Genomic DNA, 20,187 nt, shown 5'->3' with positions numbered 1-20,187 from the left:
CAAACATAGGCTCTCACCACTTCAATCCATTTTAAATGCAGCTGCGAGGCTAATCTTCCTCGACAGACGTTCTTCGTCTGCTGATCCGCTCTGTCAGTCCCTCCATTGGTTACCGGTATTCTACCGTGTCAAATATAAAATACTTTTACTTACATACAAGGTGTTACAAATGAGGGTCTAGGCTGACAGGAGGAAGCCTCAGTTGTAGGGGCTGGGATAAACTTAAACCTGAAAGGTTTAATCAGACCCCTGGACATGTAAGTGTTTGTAAAGAAGGATCACCCGAAGGTGTGACCATGACAACCAGGGTTTAAAAGTCAATAAAAGTTTTATTAACAAACTCCGTATTTTGCACAGCAGTAAAATAAAGAATAAGCAGTGATAAAATGGTACAGTTCCTGGATCACTAAGACCTTGGCTGGAGCCACAGAGCACTGGTAGGATATGGATTAGATGTTAAAGTCCAATAGATGGATTGTCCTTACCAGGCCTGTCTGTAGTAGTGAGGATAACCGAGGAACACGTCAGCAGATGTAATTCTTGGAGCTGGATCACTGTAGCTGAAAGGACTGCCGTGAATACTGGATGGAACAGCCAGATGGTGAAAGCACGGAGTGGATGCTGGATGGAACCAGCCAGGTGATGAGATGAAGCTAGGGAGCGTGGATACTGGAAAGTGAAAGGTGGTTGCCGATGGTTTGTGGATACCGCTGATATGGAGGTATCCGCTGGAACAACACCGGCACTTTAAGGAAGCTGGATACTGCTGGAAGCTGATAGCTGGAAGCAGATGGTTAGTAGCTAGAAGCTGGAGTAGTCACGGAGGACTGCAGAGTCAGGCTGCACCGCAAGATGGAAAGCAGGTGCGGGTCTCTTAGTGGCTGCTGGTAACAGGAGCTGGAAACCTGGAGAAACAATCACAGGAGAGAGAGAGACTGGAACAAGGTTTGACAACCAAAGCACTGACCTCTTCCTGGCCCAGGCACAGGATACTTATACCTGCAGCAAGGCAGGCATTGGCTGGGCAATTATGCAAATTCCAGGAGCAGCGGATTGGTGGAAACTGAGGCATGTGATTGAAACCAACATGGCTGCGCCCATGTTAGCACTTGGAGGGAAAGTTAGTTTGAGAACCATGTGGAGATTCGGCAGTAATGGCGGCGCAGACCGCAGAGGGCAGGAGACGTCACACTGGCAACCTGCACACTGGAACCACATGGATGAAGCGGGGATCGTGGCAGACATGAAACGCCACACTGACAATCAGTAATCTGGAATCACAGGAGCGGCGGCCGTAGAGGCTGGAGACGCCAAACGTGATGCCACTATAACAGCGTCTCAGAGTGACAGGAGGGAGATGTAGAACATGGACATCAGTAACACAGGTGAGATCCAGCCCTGGGACGCTGAGCCAGCCTCAGGAGACATCTAAATGGCAAATAATGGCGTCCAGATACCCGGATCGTGACACAAGGCTATTACCCAAACTGCACCATCATACATCTCCTCACTCATCTCAAAATATCTCCCTACCAGACCCCTCCGCTCTGCACAAGATCTGCGTCTCTCATCCAGATGTATTACCTGTTCCCACTCAAAATTACAGGACTTTACCCGGGCTTCACCCACTCTGTGGAATGCCCTCCCATGCACAATAAGACTCTCCACTAGTCTCCAAACCTTTAAACGTTCCCTGAAAACTCATCTCTTCAGACAAGCCTACCAAATTCCTGACCCACACACATAACCTTCAATGCTTCCCTATCCAGTTACATTCCCTCTGCACAGTCCCCATAACCTCACATTTTGTCTTCCAACATTGCTGGGTGATCATATCATACAACCCACTAAGAACCTAGCAATCTGGGGAAACATTATGTAACAGGTTGCATCTATCCTTGTGTATCAATACCTATTTCCCTATAGATTGTAAGCTTGCGAGCAGGGCCTTCCTACCGCTATGTCCGTCTTTGCCCTGTTTTGTTCTATAACTGTTGTTCTAATTGTAAAGCGCAACGGAATATGCTGCGCTATATAAGAAACTGCTAATAAATAATAAATAAATAAATAATGGTCACATCCTGGCTTGCAGGGCAAGCTTACAGCATTTATAGGGCCTAATTCAGAACTGATCGCAAAAGAAAATCTTTCTCTAATGGCCAAAACCAAGGGGGTCATTCCAAGTTGATCGCTAGCTGTCGTTGTTCGCTGCGTAGCGATTAGTGTCAAAATCGGCTAATCTGCGCATGCGTATGCACCGCAATGTGCACGCACGACATACGGGCACAAAGAGAATTGTGGTTTTGCACAGGTTCTAGCGTCATTTTCAGTCGCACTGGCGGCCGCAAGAAGATTGACAGGAAGGGGGTGTTTCTGGGTGTCAACTGACCGTTTTCTGGGAGTGTTTGGAAAAACAGGCGTGCCAGGGACAACGCAGGCATGGCGGGGCGAATACAGGGCGGGTGTGTGATGTCAAACGCCATCCCTCCAACGTTAGAATCAACGCACACGAAGAGTAAGTCCAGGGCTGGTCTTATTTTGCACAAAATGTTTTTGCAGGCGCTCTGCTGCACAGGCGTTCACACTTCTGCAAAGCGAAAATACACTCCCCGGTGGGCGGCGACAATGCATTTGCACGGCTGCTAAAAACTGCTAGCGAGCTAACAACTCGGAATGACCCCCCATGTGCAGTGCAGATGTGGCGGATATAACATGTGCAGAGAGGATTAGATTTGGGTGGGTTATATTGTTTCTGTGCAGGTTAAATACTGGCTGCTTAATTTCTGCACTGCAATTTAGATTTCAGTTTGAACACACCCCACCCAAATCTAATAGGCCCTACACACTTAAAGATTTTAATGAACGATATGAACGTTACAAGAACTCGTTCATATCATTCAGTGTGTAGGCACCAACGATGAATGATGCGCGGCCCCGTGTCCGTTCATCGTTGGTGCCGGCTTGTTCATACCTGCAGGCCAATATGGACAATCTTGTCCATATTAGCATGCAGGGCTATGGAGCCGGGTGACGGGGGAGTTAAGAAACTTCACTCCCCGTCCCACCCCGTCCACCCCTGGGCAGCACCTGCACTGCAAATGGGGCCTAATTCAGTGGCAATCACTGCTACAACAGCAATCGCACTCTGAAGCCCTGCGCATGCGCAACCAGTGAGATGCGAAAGCAGAGGTGGTCACAGGGTGGGAGGGGGCGTGCCAACAGCGTTAGAACGCAGTAGCAGGGCACGGTACGGGCAACTCAAGTGTATCCAGACCATTCTGGGGACCCAGAACGTGGCGGGAAGCTAACTGCCTGGAAAACATGAACTGTTAGTGCTCCTTTAGTCTGCAACTAAACTAACTCAAACCCCTCACATCCCGCAGCCTAACCCTAAACCTTCCTTCTTGAGCCTAACCCTAACCCCCTGCAGCCTAACTCTAACCCTCCCCGGCATACTTACATTCGGGATTCCGTCTGTGGGGATTCCAGCGTCGGCATTCTGACAGCTGATGAGATTCCGGTGCCAGTATTCTCAATATAAGGGAGATACTTTGTTTGACCATAATTGAAAATAATACCAAAATGTAGTAGATTGCAAAGGTGTTTTGTAAATTTCCCTAATAATTTGCACATCCCATTACCAGTATTCCTAAGGGGGGATTCAATTGTTTTAACAGCTGTGATAATTTATGGGCGTCTGACGGAGCAATTCAGTTGTTCCAGGATTTCATTAATTACAACTCCCAAATAGACTGAGTTTAGTTGCATATAGCATATATCAACTAAGCCTGGCTAATGTACTGGTAGCGCAGCCAAAAGTGCCGTTTTAGCATCCAAACGGGACCCTTTTTGCACGTTACTGCTTGCCACGTCAGGAGGTTGTGAGCAGAAATGTTGGCTCTGGCTGCGCTTGCACCCGAATGGAGCACATATTTAATTACTCTGTCTGGCACCCATTGCACAGAGCCGTTGGCAAAATCATTGAATAGCCATGTAAGAGGGCATTTATTGTTACCAGTGTCCACTTTGTAGTGTAATTAGGATTGAGAATCTATCAAAGCTCTCAATACCTAAACACCATGAAGTATTTGTAAACAAGAGCTTAATTTTTAAAATAGGGATTATCTTCCACTGTCATCATAAGACATCAGTAAAAGAAAACCTGTGATCAAAACAAATCCTTGACCATTTACAAGCAACCAGTTCCTCAAAAATAGTGGCAATGAAGTGATTCATTAACAGGGACAAATTAAGGTTTGTGGGGGCCCCGTCAATATAACAGTCAAAGGGATTTATTGTGTTTGTTTAAAGGTATGTATAATAAAGATAATAAATACGGTGAATAATATCACAATTGTCAAGTGATATACAATGTTTGTATGAGCCTACCAACACTGTCTCATTAGCCTCCGTGTCAGCCCTGGCCTTGGATGTGTCCACTTACATCAAGTCTCCCTACATGTTAAGCGCAATACATATGTATTACCGTCAACGGGATCCCAGCCACCAGTATTCCGGCAACGGGGCGAGAGCTAGAAAGCCTCTTGCGGGTGCCGCGCTGCGGGGCGCGGCAGCTTGCTGCGCTCGCCACAGGTTATATTTTTCCTCTATTGGTGTCGTGGAAAAGCCTGTGGCGCTGGTATTCCGGCAGCGGCATTTCACCGTCTGTCGGGATCCCAGCATCGGTATTGTGCCCGACATGTGGTCTCGTGATTGCCTCCCTGTTAAATAGCCCTTCTAGTCAGGCCATGATGTCAGTTTGTAGCGCTGAGCATCTTTTTGAGCGTCTTTTTCCATTTAAATGCATTTATTTGCAAAACTATGCTAATAGAATGCATAAGCAGCTTTTGCTGATTAAAATGATATGTGGCATGCCTATATTCTGTGTGTGACCGTGGATGGATCTGAATATGAAATGCTATGCTACATTGTTTTCCTAGAGAACACTGTAACATAGCATTTCGTATGCAGATACAGACACAGTCGCACATAGAATATCGGCATTCCTCATATCATTTTATTCATAGCGATGCGAATAAGACGCAATTTTGGCAAAAAAAGATGCCCGACGCTAACAGAGTTGCATGGACCTGTCAGCTCACTCACGCCAGGCATCTCCCGCTGCGTGGTGTGTTGAGGCAAGATGAATGACACATCTGCAGGCCACATACGAGTACATTTACAGGGACAGGTAAAATGGTTATGGAGGGGGCGACTGGGAGATGATTAAAGTTCTAAATATTGTTCGGGTGTAGGATAATAGTCAGTAATACGGGTACATATCCTTCATTATTCAGGAACGATGTTGCAAATGTAGCTCAAGTACTTCTTCCCATCTAGCTCTGCAGTAGCTATGGGGGAGTCCTGCAACAACACAGCTCCTACAGTATGTGTACCTGCTCTCACTTGAGGCAAATCACGCGGGCTCCAGAGTTCTGGGACAAATGTGCCTTCACTGCGGCAGCAGCACGGATGGTGGTGGGGAGTGAAAGCTAGATGCTAGAGTTTATAGGTGGTGTGGAAGTAGTGCTCCGTGAGCCAGCTGCCAGGCAGAACTTAGCTCTGAGCCACTGAGGGGAACCAGAGCGCAGGCAGTGAAATGCTGCTCTGCTGCCCAATAATGTACTGTGACTAATAATGTGGTGACTGTGTGAGGACCTCCTAACAACAATAGGGTCCTTGGAGCGACCATCCCTGCCGCCCCACCTATAATTGCATGAATTGAGTGGTACACTTTGTGAAAGCAACAGGTGCTCTTCAAGCAGTAATCATCTATAATTCTCTGGTAGGCTGAAGGTACAGTTACTACTGTACCTAAGGAACGCTGTAGTAGACCTTAGAGCAGGGGTGGGAAACCTCAGGTCCGTGGGCCGTATAAGGCCCGCAAAGCCATTTGTTCCGGCCCACCCGCTTGTTTGTCAGCGAGACACGCTGCCGCTCATTCTGGCGGCGGCGTGTCGCAGCTGTCAGGGCAGGGAGGAGAGTGCAGCTACTCTGATTGGCTCACAAACCGGCGGCTGGTTTGAGGTCCTACACGCCGCCGCCGCCCGACATAGCCGTGCTCTCCTCCCTGCCCAAACCCAACAGCTGAGACACGCTGCCGCCGGACGGAGCTGCAGCAGCGGTGAGTGGTCTGGCACTGTGGGAGCATTTGTGTATCTGGCACTGTGGGGGCATTTGTGTATCTGGCACTGTGGGGGCATTTGTGTATCCGAAATTGCGGGGGCATTTGTGTATCTGGCACTGTGCGGGCATATGTGTATCTGGCACTGCACTGGCATATGTGTATCTGGCACTGCACTGGCATATGTGTATTTGGCACTGCACTATTGGGGGCATATTTGTATCACGTCCCATTTTAATTGGCCACCACATTTTTTGAAGCGCGTGCACTCAGTACCTCTAAGGGGCATAACTACTGGGGGGCAGGGTCATTTTTAAGTTGATAATTTTTGTACGGCCCCTGAAGAATTTTATAAATATCCAAATGGCCCTTGGAAGAAAAAAGGTTCCACACCCCTGCCTTAGAGGAAGGCATACAGGGTCTAATTCAACCCTGCGTGGTGTCACATGCAGTCACTCCGATTAAAAAAAAAAAATGCCCGCTGACCACCTGACAGCACAGCCAGGCTGCGCTGCCAGGGGTCAACCTTTGATCCGATGCGTTTGCAATTAGATTGCGGACGCATCGGGGGCAGCCTCACACATGCTGGGCGACCTTGCCCTGTGCTGGGTGGCCCCCAGCATGTGCAGAGATCTGCGTTCATCTCTGGATAACCCCCTTAGTGCAGCTTAAAAGCTTACCGCGAGCTGTAATTGAATAGCCTTGGCAGACCAATTAGCCCGCAGTGGATTACCGAGGCTAATAGGATCCAGCATATAGTGTTATATCATGTAACATAATGATTTTCCTACTCCCTAATTTATGTACATAGTGGAAAATTATTTTGCTTATATTTTTGAGAGTAGTTTTCCCTTTTCCATTGTTTCATCCTTTCTATTGCATCTACTATTGGACTATATACTGTTTGTCTATTCTTTTTCATTCTATGATTTTTATTATTACTGTTATTCTTGACCAGTAAGAGAACTTTATTCAGATACATCCAGAAAGACATTATCCTTTATAATAAAAGGCTAAATCTGCTCCCCAACCCTGTTACGTGTGCAGGCAGCCACTAGGGGGTGCCCGCTGGAACAAACAACTCCTTTGTGTGCTGCAAGCTGTCACAGGTGAAAGTGATACTGCAGAGAGACGTTACAGCCTCCCAATCTGCTGCTGCTAATACGTATAATACTGATCTGGCTATTTCACACTTGCTTCATACGGAGAGAGGGCTGAAGAGAGAGAGATTCGGGGTAGAGACTGGGATGGGGAGAGAGGGGTAGGGGCAGATAGGGACTGGGGGAGAAGAGAGAGGGCGGGAGGGTTTGTGAGAGAGAGGAGGGCATATGGGCAGATAAGGACTCAAGGGGAGGGAGAGGGGGAGGGGTTGGGGTAGATGGGCGCTTAGAAGAGAGAGGAGGGCATAGGGGCAGATAAGGACTCAGGGGGAGGGGTTGGGGTAGATGGGGACTGAGGAGAGAGTGTAGTGGTAGGGGCAAATGGGGACAGTGGAGAGAGAGATGAAGATTTTTTTCCATATAGTATTACATATCTATATATAAAAGACCAATTCTGCTCCTCACCTGTATGGGGGGAATTCAAGTGTGTTGCCCGCCAGCTGCCACTAGATGGCATCCAACGGAACAATTCGAGTGTTGCTTCATTTAGGTGCGCACAGCTGCCGGAGCTAACATTTCTGCTCTCAGCCCCCCTCCCGAGCTGCTGTGCAGAAATGACCGAAAAGTGACCCATTTGAGCGATCAGACGGGACTTTTCTACGGGCGCAACAAGTTCTGTCATTTCGATGGGTTGCTAACTAGTTAGGAAATAATGGTTTCATTGAGAGTAATTAATAACATTTGCACTCCCTATTACTTTTATGCAGATTGTTTTGTGTAATATATAAGTATGTTACAAATAAACTAAATGTATAATTTATTGCTATTTTCATATTTCAAGAATAATATATTCATTGCAAGGATCTTTTAACTTCAGTCTGGTCCATTTCTATTTATTGCCAGCAAACAACATCTGTGTTGATTTTCAAGCAATTCTAATTGTTGCCTAACATCTGTTTCTGTTCCCAGAATAACGCTTAATGTTTTAAATGTTGTAGGTTGCCATAAAATCAATCCGTAAGGACAAAATAAGAGATGAACAAGATATGGTTCACATCAGACGTGAGATTGAAATAATGTCATCACTCAGCCATCCGCATATCATAAGTATATATGAAGGTAATATTCTATTTTTCCTTTGTTGGAAGCGAATGATGTGAAATATGTGTGGTCCATTGTTTTCCGTTCATCTCTGAATCCTTGCCAGCCCTCCTATGTTTGTGTGGGATACAACACTACATACTATTATGCTGTACAAATAAAGTTGTTTATAATTCTAGAATACATTTGTATATGTTACACAGGAGACATACAACACATTTATATTAACTTTCTCTTATTTTTGGCAACTTATTTTTTTGCCTTGGACTGTAAATCTATTAATTGAAAGAACAGAGGGCCTAAACATCCTTAATTCACAGGGCTGTACTTAGAGATGTGGAATTGGTGCCTCCAGAGCACAATGTGAAGTGGGCAGCACTTGGTGGCATCTGTATTTGGTTTGCATGGAACAGCTTCTGTCAGAGCCCATAGAGCTGCCCTGCACTAAGCTTCTTGGCCACAGTACCATCTTCTTGTTGTCATAATGTTACATGGGTGGGCAGGTGGAGGGTCTAACCCAGGGCTGCTGCACGGAAACCCATTTGGGTAGCACATTTGTACTGTGCTTGTCCACAACACAAGCCTCATTCATATGTGCATATGCAGATTTGCTTGCATCTGACACTTGCGCCTGCTTGCAGATGAAAATACAGGACATGTGAGAAAGGGATATTTCCAATGTAGGTAGAGTACAGTAAGAGCTGTGTTCATGCAACTTTCAACAGATGCAGATATACCAGTCAGTAGCCATATCAATTGAGAGTGCCTCACTGTAGGGGTAGATACACGCTATTAATAATGATTATAATGGCAATTACCACTTCCAATTGGCTCATTGCAAATTTACATCTTAAGTTTAATTTTTAATTACTTTGCATATATAATCTTGCATATACTAGTATATGATTTAATATTATGAAATTCTTTTTCTGATTCATACAACATATCTACCGTGTTATTTTTATTTTTGAAGATACAGGTTGAGTATCCCATATCCAAAATGCTTGGGACCAGAAGTATTTTGGATATCGGATTTTTCCGTATTTTGAAATAATTGCATACCATAATGAGATATCATGGTGATGGGACCCAAGTCTAAGCACAGAATGCATTTATGTTACATATACACCTTATACACACAGCCTGAAGGTTATTTTAGCCAATATTTTTAATAACTTTGTGCATTAAACAAAGTGTGTCTACATTCACACAATTCATTTATGTTTCATATACACATTATACACAAAGCCTGAAGGTCATTTAATACAATATTTTTAATAACTTGTGTATTTAACAAAGTTTGTGTACACTGAGTCATCAGAATATAAAGGTTTCACTATCTCAGTCTCACTCAAAAAATTCCGTATTTCGGAATATTCTATATTTCGGAATATTTGGATATGGGATACTCAACCTGTAAAAGGTAGCAGGGTTTTTGAAGTGATGAAATTGTGTCAAGTTAGCAGTCAGATTTAAAGTGTCAATGCTTATTAAGGCCAAAGGTGGTTCGTTGCCCTTTTAAATCTGACTGCTAATTCGCTGAAAACTCTCTCAACACTTTCAAAACCCCACTACCATTTACCTTTGACCCAATATCTTCATTTTATGGAACTAGGAAATATAGAACATAATTATTGCTCTTTTTGCCTAAGGTGTTGCCATGATAGAACTGAGAAATTCTCATTATTTTGTAGGGCAAATTACCATAAAACATAAACTGTTTGAAGGGGTGTAGTATTGTATGCCGGCGGCCGGGCTACCGGCGACCAGCATACCGGCGCCGGAATCCCGACCGCCGGCATACCGACAGCGCGGCGAGCGCAAATGAGCCCCTTGCGGGCTTGCTATGCTCGCCAGGCTGCGGGCACGGTTGCGTGCTACGGGCGCCACCCTATTTATTCTCCCTCCAGGGGGGTCGTGGACCCCCAAGAGGGAGATAACGTGTCGGTATGCCGGCTGTCAGGATTCCGGCGTCGGTATACTGTGCGCCGGGATCCCGACAGCCGGCAAACTGAAGACCACCCGTTTGAAGACTGTCACAGCCTTTAAGTGAGCTAGTCTCTAGTTGTAACAATGTATTTATTTATTTATTAATAGTTTCTTATATAGCGCAGAATATTCCATTGCGCTTTACAATTGGATATATATTTATATAATATATATTGGATATATATTTCACAGTAAATATATATGAATTAAAACAGATGTTTTGATGTTTTAACTTTGTCTTCATCTGGTATACTTTATTTGCCAAGGTTTACTTTAATTGCCAAATGGCAACGATATGGAACATTAAAATAGGAAATTTTGAGAACTATGAAAAAAATCTGCTTTTATAAAAATAAAAAAACAACAGTAAACTAATATATAAAACAAAATAATATTTAATACTTATTTAAAGAGTGAAAGTGAAAAAAAAAATATTGGACGCAATGTTAAAGTGCAGCAACGAGGGCAGATAAGGTATTAGCATGCATACAACGGGGAATTGAGACAAGGAATAAGAGTGTAATCCTGCTACTGTATAAATCATTGGTACGGCCGCACCTTGAAAACTGTGTGCAGTTCTGGGCAACACACTAAAAAAAAGATATTTCGGAGCCTGAAAGGGTTTAGAGGTGAGACACTAAATTGATTAAGGGGTTGGAGGCCCTGGATTATCAGGCAAGACTTACTAGGTTAGGTATGTTTACACTATAAAAGAGGCGTCTAAGAGGAGATATTATTAATATTTATAAATAGATAAAGGGACAATACATGGAGCTATCAGGCAATTTGTTTGTTGAAAAATCTTTACACAGGACATGTAGGCATCCTCTGAGATTAGAGGAGAAAAAATGTCATAACCAGTGTAGGAAAGGGTTCTTTACAGTAAGGGCAGTGCGTATATGGAATTCTCTGTCAGAGAAGGTTGTAATGGGGGACTCTGTCAATATGTTTAAAAATGGATTAGATAAATTTGTAACTGAAAAAGATATCCAAGGATATAGCATTTAAATGATTGTATTTTAAAAACAGCGAGAGTTATAGTGTTAAGGTGCATACACACGGTGAGATTAGGGCTAACCCCGATTCTCACAATGCGACAAGGGCTAGATCGGCATCGCAAGCACAAAATGACTGTGCTTGCGATACTGACTATGGCCAATTTTCTCTATCTTTTCTATGAGATAGTCAAAATTGACTTGCCTGCACAGTATATCTAGGCTTGCGATGCGACCGTGCGGGACCGCGCATCGGGATCGCAAGGTTACACTATAGTTGCATACAGAGTAGTGGGCCTAATTCAGCAAATTTGTTAGCTAATGGGCAAAACCATGTGCACTGCAGGAGGGGCAGATATAACATGTGCAGAGAGAGTTAGATGTGGGTGGGTTACAGGGGCGGATTGGGAAACAAAAGTGGCCCTGGAAAAATTTCTAAAAGTAGCCTCATGTGGGTGGCACCAAACCAACTGTAGGCTGAGCCAATACCAAAGTCGGCAGGATTAATACTTCAAAATAATATTACATCTCATAACCCCAGACATATTACACCTCATACCCCTGACATAATAGTACACCTCACATCCCCAGATATAATATTACACCTCACACCTCATAACCCCAGACATAAAATTACACCTCACGCCCCCAAACATAATATTACACCTAACAACTTATACCTACACATATTATATTACATCTCATACCCACAGACATATTACATCTCGTAGCCACAGACATATTACACCTCAAAACCCCCAGACATAATATTAAACCTAACACCTCATACCCCCAGAAATAATATTACACCTAACACCTCCAAATATTATATTACACCTCATACCCACAGACATATTACATCTCATACTCCCATACATAATACACCTCACACCCCGACACATAATATTACACCTTAACCCCCAGTCATAATATTAAACCTAACACCTCATACCCCCAGATATAATATTACACCTAACAGCTCCAAATATTATATTACACCTCATACCCACAGACATATTACATCTCATACCCACATACATAATACACCTCACAACCCAAACATAATATTACACCTAACACCTCATACCTACAAACAGGGCTTAAAGTGGTCCTGGAGAGGTGGGGGAACTCATCCCCTTTATCACCTGCGCGCCGTAGGCGCGCGCCGCAGAAGGGTGTGTGGCCTCACTAAGAAGGGGCGTGGCCACACAATAGTACCCCCAATTAAAAATCCGCTCCATTACACCTAATTACATCACTGTTACTTTAACGTTAATGAAAAAACTGAGCCAGCCTAAAACTACACCTGCAACCTGGGAAGCATGTAACCCAATGCACAGCCAAGATGGGGGTAGGGGACCCCAGCTGGATACATACAGAGCAGTATCACTATATAAACACAGCGAGGGGGTCTCACCCCCGGTACTCACAGAAAGATCCCGAACAGCAGTGCAACAACTCCGAGCTCCTGTAGCAGCACCCTCATCGTCCACTGCAGGGGCAAACACAGGATTTGGTAGGATGGGGGTGTGTGTGTGTGTGTGTGATATATAAATAAAATGCCCCCGCACACACACTGGGACTGCAGACTGTACATACACACGCACACTGGGACTGCAGTCTGCCCCACCACACCATGACTGCAAATTACAAACACACACTGGGACCGCAGACTGTCCCCCCCCCCCCCCACACACACACACACACACACACACACAGACACTTAAACTGCAGAATACATTACACACATGCTCACCCCCCCCCACACACACACATATACACAATGGGATTGCAAATTGCACACACACACATATGCTGGGACTGCAGATAGTACACACACACTCCCCCTCTCCCTCCTTCCCCAGGGACAGCAGCAGCTCACACACATCTGACCTGTGTAATAATGGGAGGCACTGGCAGCTGTGGACTGGAGCCGAGGAAGACGGAGTTCCTGCCGATGAGTAGTGCAGTGAGTGTCTGCAAAAGCTCTTGGGAGCTTCCTGGTCCCCTGCACTGCTTGGAAAATGAAAGGGCTGCACGGAGCTGTACCGCGGCAGCACAGATCACAGTTCAAGCTTGAGGCTTCTCTCACAAATAAATAAACAATAATCGGTGCACTGCGATGGGTCTGCCTGGCAGTCCTCCTGCATCGCAGTGCAATGATTATTGTTTATTTATTTGCTTATTTGTGAGAAAAGCCTCAAGCTTGAACTGTGAAATGTGCTGTCCACCGGCATCATAGGGATTGGGACAGCCGGAGGCACTGCACTGGAGGGAGGCGGCTATCCGGGGACTGCACACTGCTAGATGCGGGAGAGAGGAGGGAGCACACCTCTGTCAGTGGGACGGAGGAGTAGCAGGGTGCGTCAGTGGGTCCCAGCTGTAGTGAGGTTTGACGTTGTCAGCAGCCGTCAGCCATGCCTGCGGACCTGCTGCTGATCAAAAGAAGAGGCCGCTCTTTGAATCTGATTATGGCGCCGATTGTGCACCAATCACGGCTGGCGGACCGCCAGCCAATGAGAAGATGCCACTAGGCAGCTTCTCATTGGCTGGCAGTGCGCGAGCCATGATTGGCTCACAGGCTCACCCAGATGGAAAAAAAAAAGCTTTGCTTTCTTTTTATTGGCAGCCGGTCCGCCCATGAGCCAGGATTGGCTGGCGGGTGCTGCAAGCTACCAAGTGCACTGATCAGACGCTAGTGGTCGGACGGAGGCGGAACTGGTTCCGCCTTCAATTTGAAGTGACGGAACGCAGTTCCGCCCCGTTCCGGCCCACTTTAAGCACTGCCTACAAATATTATATTACACCTCATACCCACAGACATATTACATCTCATAGCCCCAGACATATTACACCTCAGAACCCCCAGACATATTACAAGTCACACCCCCAGAAATAATATTAAACCTAACACCCCATACCCCCAGAAATAATATTACACCTAACACCTTCAAATATTATATTACACCTCATACCCACAGACATAGTACACCTCACACCTCCAAACATAATAGTACATTTCATGCCCCCAGGAATAATAGTACACCTCACATCCCCAGATATAATAGTACACCTCACATCTCATACCCCCATACATATTACACCTCATGCCCCCAGACATAATAGTACACCTCACACCGCCAAACATAATAGCACGTTTCATACTCCCAGGAATAATTGTACACCTCACACCCCCAGACATAATAGTACACCTGACACCCCCAGACATAATAGAACACCTTGCAACCCCCAGACATAATAGTACACCTCACACCCCCAGACATAATAGTACACCTCACACCCCCAGACATAATAGTGCACCTTGCAACCCCTAGACATAATAGTACACCTTGCAACCCCCAGACATAATAGTACACCTTGCAACCCCCAGACATAATAGTACACCTCATACCCCCAGACATAGTATTACACCTCCCACCCAAAGACAACATATTACACCTCATACCCCAAGACATATTACACCTCTTACCTCATACCTCAGACATATAACTCCTCATACCTAGAATCCACAGAGATAATATTACACCCCACACCTTATACCCAAACATAATACTGTAACAGCATGTTGCTCCTGATCAGGTCATTTCACATTGGCAACTCAGGAGAGGAACATGCATTTAGGGGAGTACTATACACTCATACTCACCTCACCTCTCCTGCACCCACTGCGACCGCACCTTCTCTTACCGCAAGGTCAGCACCGATGACGTCAGTGGCCTTTAGGTGCGCGGCCCTCCTCTTCTGGTTAGCCGGATGGGGGCGGGCCGGCACTCTAGATATCGGCCGCTGACCTCAGCGCTCACAAGGCAGCCAGTGACGTGGAGGGCGGGCCGGCTCTCCTGACAGCGGCCGCTGGCCGCAGCGCTCACCAGTAAGCAGGTGACGAGGAGGATGGGGGGATGGCCGGCTCTCCTGACAGCGGGCGCTGCCCACAGCACAGCACCCTCAGTTGATTCATTAAACAGTTAGCAGGTGACGTGGAGAGGGGTGGTGCCGCATATGACAGAGGGCAATGGCCAATCCGGACCTATAGGCTTCTATAGGGTATCGCTATCCAGAGATGGCGATACTCTGGACGGCGAAAAACCGGCGGTAGGGTCTTAGTACATTTGAAAATGTGGTAAGACCCCCTTTTTTTCCGGGGGTTTTACCACATTTTTTCTTTAGTACATCCCGCCCTAACTATGTTACTATGTTACATATGCATACATTTTCAGCTATTTTGTTTCATATTAGTATTGCATAGTCTTAACCCTTTCATAACCAGAGGTTTGAGTCTGTGTACTCACTCAGGATGTCAGCCTGTCACTTTATAGTGCTGCATCTAGAATGGATTACATACATATTACTGGTGGAAGGGATGCCGACTGTCAATATCCCGATAGCGTCATCCCGACAGAATGCCGGCATCGGGGCGAGCGCTAGGTGTAGGGCATCGGGGCGAGTCCCCTTGTAGGCTTTGTTCCCACTCTATGGGTGTCGTAAACACCCACAAGTGGAAATAGCCTTGGTACACCGGGATTCCGGCTGGTGGCATTGTCGTCTGTCGGGATTCTGGTGTTGGTATTCTGAATGCCGGGATCCTGACAAACGGCATTTTAACTGCATCCCTCTGGAATAACTTTTGTTTTCTTAAATCAAATCTCCGACCTCTGTTAACAAGGTGATGCAAGAGAACTGACATTGGGGGTGATTCAGATCTGATCGTAGATGTGCTAAATTTACACATCTACGATCAGTTGCTCAGACATGTGGGGGGACACCCAGCACAGGGCTAGTCCGCCCCGCATGTCAGGCCCTGCTCCCCCTCCCCCGCACAGGTGCAAAAGCATAGCACGGTGGCGATACTTTTGCACCCACTGAGTAGCTCCCTACCTGCGCAGCCTAGCTGCTCTGGCAGGCGGGTACCCGCCGTGTCCTGAGTCGCAGCGGCTGTGTGTGACATCATGCAGCTGCCGCGGCCCACCCCCGTGGCCCACCCCCGCAATGGTCCGGACATGCCTGCGTTGTTTGGACCGTGCCCCACCAACGACGTTCTAACGTCGTTGGCATGCCCCGTCCCGTCACGCAACCGCCTCTACCCATCAATCAGGCAGGGGCGATCACAGCCCTGAGATGCTTTTAGCATCTCACTGGGCTTCCCGTGGTGCGCCTGCTGCTCGTGCGCACTCCCCAAATCTCCTTAGACTTTAGGCCCTTTACCCTCTGCTTGCTGCCCTCCGATTGTGAAAGGAATGTGCTGAAAGCGTAAAAGAACCAGTAACCTCAAGGTTCTATAGTTTTTTCCCTTTTATAGTAAATATACCCATCTGTATCCCATATTCTATCATTGTGCAGAATCTCATTAAGAAGACCTAATGGATTAGATGGTTAGACTGTGATGACAGTGTGCTTCGTTATATGACTGGTCAAGCATGCAAGTGTGTGTTTAGGCAACAAAGCTGGAATTCTATCCCCTTTGGGGCTTCTAATTTTTAAACCAGAAGATACAGTATAGAGGAGAGTGACCAAGACACTGTAAGAGTTCTCTGGTGAAGTCCTGCATTGTATGATGACATCCACATTCTAATAACGGGATGCGGTCAACATCCCGCCGGACAGAATCCCGGCGGTCAGAATACCGACACCGGAATCCCGACCGGCACGATCCTGACATATTCTCCCTCCGTGGGTGTCCACGACACCCATAGAGGGAGAATAAATTAGTGTGCCGAGTGTAGCGAGGCACCGTGCCCGCAGCGATGCGAGCGCAGCGATGCGAGCGCAGCGAGCCCGCAAGGGGCTGCGTTGCGCTCGCCCCCCTGTCGGGATTGTGCTGGTCGGGATTCCGGTGTCGGTATTCCAACCGCCGGGATCCCGTTCCAGCGAGATTTCGTACTGATCCCCTAATAACTGCTGAATGTATACATAGCAGTCACCATCAGTAGAGTAATGCTATATTGTGGATGGTTTTTGCTGCCCTCCTTGAGGGTACTAAATAGAGAAGAGGGGCAGGCATTTCAGCAATCTGAGCATGCATGCAAAGGTCACCCCCGTTGCTATGGAGTAACAGTTACCCAGGAGGCACTTGCTGAGAATATGGTTTTGGTATCATTTTATATTTTCAAGCATTTGGAATGTTTAATTCCAGAAAAATACTGAACTGCAATAGCCGCATAGCTAAGTAATAACATATGAGAAGAATGTATTTTTCCTGATGACATAATTTTAGTGTAGAAGTATAGTTTTAATGAACAGGGCAATAATGTATTACAAAACTCTTTGCTGGAAGCATGAGGTAAGAAATATATTTTACCATCCGCTCTAGAAAATGAACCTGGCTGTCCCAAAGTAACCTAGGCTTTACTGCCAATAAATAATAATGTTGCTCCAGATAGCAAATTGAAAGAAGTTAGAGGGATCACACAAGAGGGTTTCATTTACTTTACAAGAGGCTACCCCCTACCCACTGAGGGAAGCAGGAGCCAAGATGAGACAACGGGATTGGGATGTGTTGTGTGTGTATTGTGTCACAGAGGCCAAGTTTATGTTTAAAAGGATCAGGAAAGGAGATTAGTTCAGTGAGTGAAATTGCAGAAGAATGTCATGACTTAAAATGAAAAAAAGGGCTATAGAAACAAGCAGTGCACACAATGATCTCTTGAAAAATGATGATTGAGGTACACACCCTATTCCAAAGGAAGCACTTGCCAAGTGCACCTAGCCAAGTAGAAACACCTAACGGGGATTTCCTTTCACTCTGGAGGAAAACCAGAATAAGCTGAGACGGCTGTCGAAATACACATTGGTCACATTCGTAGAGAAAATCAAATCTTCTCTGTGAGTGACGGGACTGTTGGGCGAAATAATGAAACACTGCCAGATAATTAACCACTGACCTCACATTGTCCAAGTGATGGAAGCACAGGGGTTAGGCACAATCCAGGGCTGCAACTTGAGGGGCTGGGCACGTGCCCTGGGCGCCAGATTTGAGGAGGCGACTGCGCTGTACCTAGCAGGGAGGATTGGGGCAGCCTCCAGTGCTTGTGCAACCCACTCAGCAAAGTATACAAAGCAGGGAGGCGCTGGGCAGCAGAGGCTCTCTCCCCGATCCACTAGCCTGCTGAGTCCATTGTTGCTGCCACTGGATCTGTCATACTGTATGACAGGCAGGGGCACTAGCAGCGGGCCCCCTGGGACGCGACTCTTCAGTCTCAGTCCACCGCAGCTGTTGCGGATTGTGGACTCGAGCAGTGCACTACTGGCAAATAATTCCCATGAGACTGCAGAGGGGTGAAATCACTGCCTTGCCCCGAGTGACAGAAATCCTATTTTTGGCCCTGCACAATCGCTAGTGTTACGGACATGGAAAGTAAACTAGAACTGATGGCTTATTTACTATTATTACTATTATAATTTATTTATTGTCATTTTCAAGCTACAATTAGCTTTTAAGTACATTTGTGTTTGGTTACTATACCAATAACGTGTGGAATGACACTAGTGACAGATATAAGAGCTGGTTCTGAGATGGACAAAGCTGCGCATCCACATGCTGCGGCCATGTCCATCTGGTCTGCGCACACGCACTTGCTGCAGTGCGCGTGCGCCACTTTACACATTTCAACCGCATTCCAGAAGGATGCGGCCGCAGTGTGATTGACAGCGGCGGCATTGGGGGAGGGGGAGAGAGCGGCCGAACATCGGGCGTAACGTGACCATTTTCAGGGCAGCTTACTTGACCTCATACGCAGCCGTTCCAATTAAAAAAAATGGCGGGTGACCGACTGACAGCGCAGTCAGGCTGCCAGAGGTCAACCTTAGTTTGATGCGTCTGTAATCTAATTGCGGAAGCATTGTGAGGCGGCCCGTCACACATGCTCGGCAGCCATGCCCTGTGCTGGTCAGCCCCCAGCATGTAAGAAGAAGGACGCAGATCTGGCTGCGTATGCAGCGACCTGCGTCCATCTCTGAATCAGGTCCATAGTGCCCAGTATTGGAGGGCACAGCGATCAGCCACTTTCACAGACAGAAAAGAAAATGGAAAAGTATGATAACAGGACAATAGCTAGAACTGAGCTACACAGCAAATGTAAAAATACTGGGCCTGATTCAGATGGTGTTGCAGCCGCCCACAAGTGAACAAAGATGCCCACCGAAGCCATCACAACATGCTCAGCAACTACGTATTCTGCAAAGAACATCCTCCCTGAGTGCCTAGTTGGCTGCGCAGAATGGCTGTGGGACCATGTTTTATGTATAAGAGATCACAGTCGCGTGCCAAGACACGCCCCACAAACGGTCACCGCGCAGCTGCGTTTTTGCAGACACTTCCTGTTACCTCCCCTAAATGTCCTCTTCCTGCCAATCACTCAGCGACTGATTCCTCACTGCCAGCGGTATCGCAAAGCTGCCTTGGCACGTGCGCATTGTGACCATGACGCATGTGCGGTCTGCCGATAATCACCAAATCTGAATCAGGCCCAATGTGAAATCTTTCCATGTACTTATTACTGTATGGGGATGTTTACATGTGTATTTGTGAATGCTTTTAGTAGATCTTTTTATACACGATTTAGTGACTTTTAAATACATTTAATGGCAGGTAGGCTCTTCTGTCTGCGGACAAAATCTTTTTATTTGTAAAAATAATACAGCTTTGCAGCAGAATAGGGGAAGACTGAGCAATATAGGTCAGACTGTCTCATGGAGAATCTCATATAAAACACAGTAGATGTCATGGCACATAAAAAAAGTATTTAGAAAAGTGTTCACACTGCACAGACAAAAATGTTATAATAGATGCATTATAGCACTTACAGAACCCTTGCAAGACACATCTGATTTTACTTTTCTGTGTGTACTCTCATAAAAAAAG

The 20,187-nt window shown here is 46.3% G+C and overlaps 1 protein-coding gene across 1 annotated transcript in view; it reads left to right on the top strand.

The window, feature by feature from the left end:
* Window positions 1–20,187, top strand: part of NUAK1 (NUAK family kinase 1) — a 119,799-nt gene that overhangs the window by 41,933 nt on the left and 57,679 nt on the right. Inside the window, exon 2 of the mRNA XM_063927734.1 lies at window positions 8,223–8,343. Coding sequence (XP_063783804.1) covers window positions 8,223–8,343 — 121 coding nt within the window. The remainder of the gene's footprint in view (window positions 1–8,222; window positions 8,344–20,187) is intronic.

This window comes from Pseudophryne corroboree, chromosome 6 (genome assembly GCF_028390025.1).
Source record: "Pseudophryne corroboree isolate aPseCor3 chromosome 6, aPseCor3.hap2, whole genome shotgun sequence".
NCBI lineage: Eukaryota > Metazoa > Chordata > Amphibia > Anura > Myobatrachidae > Pseudophryne > Pseudophryne corroboree.
The sequence above is the reverse complement of the archived record's forward strand: the minus strand, read 5'-3'. Positions and strand labels throughout refer to the sequence as shown.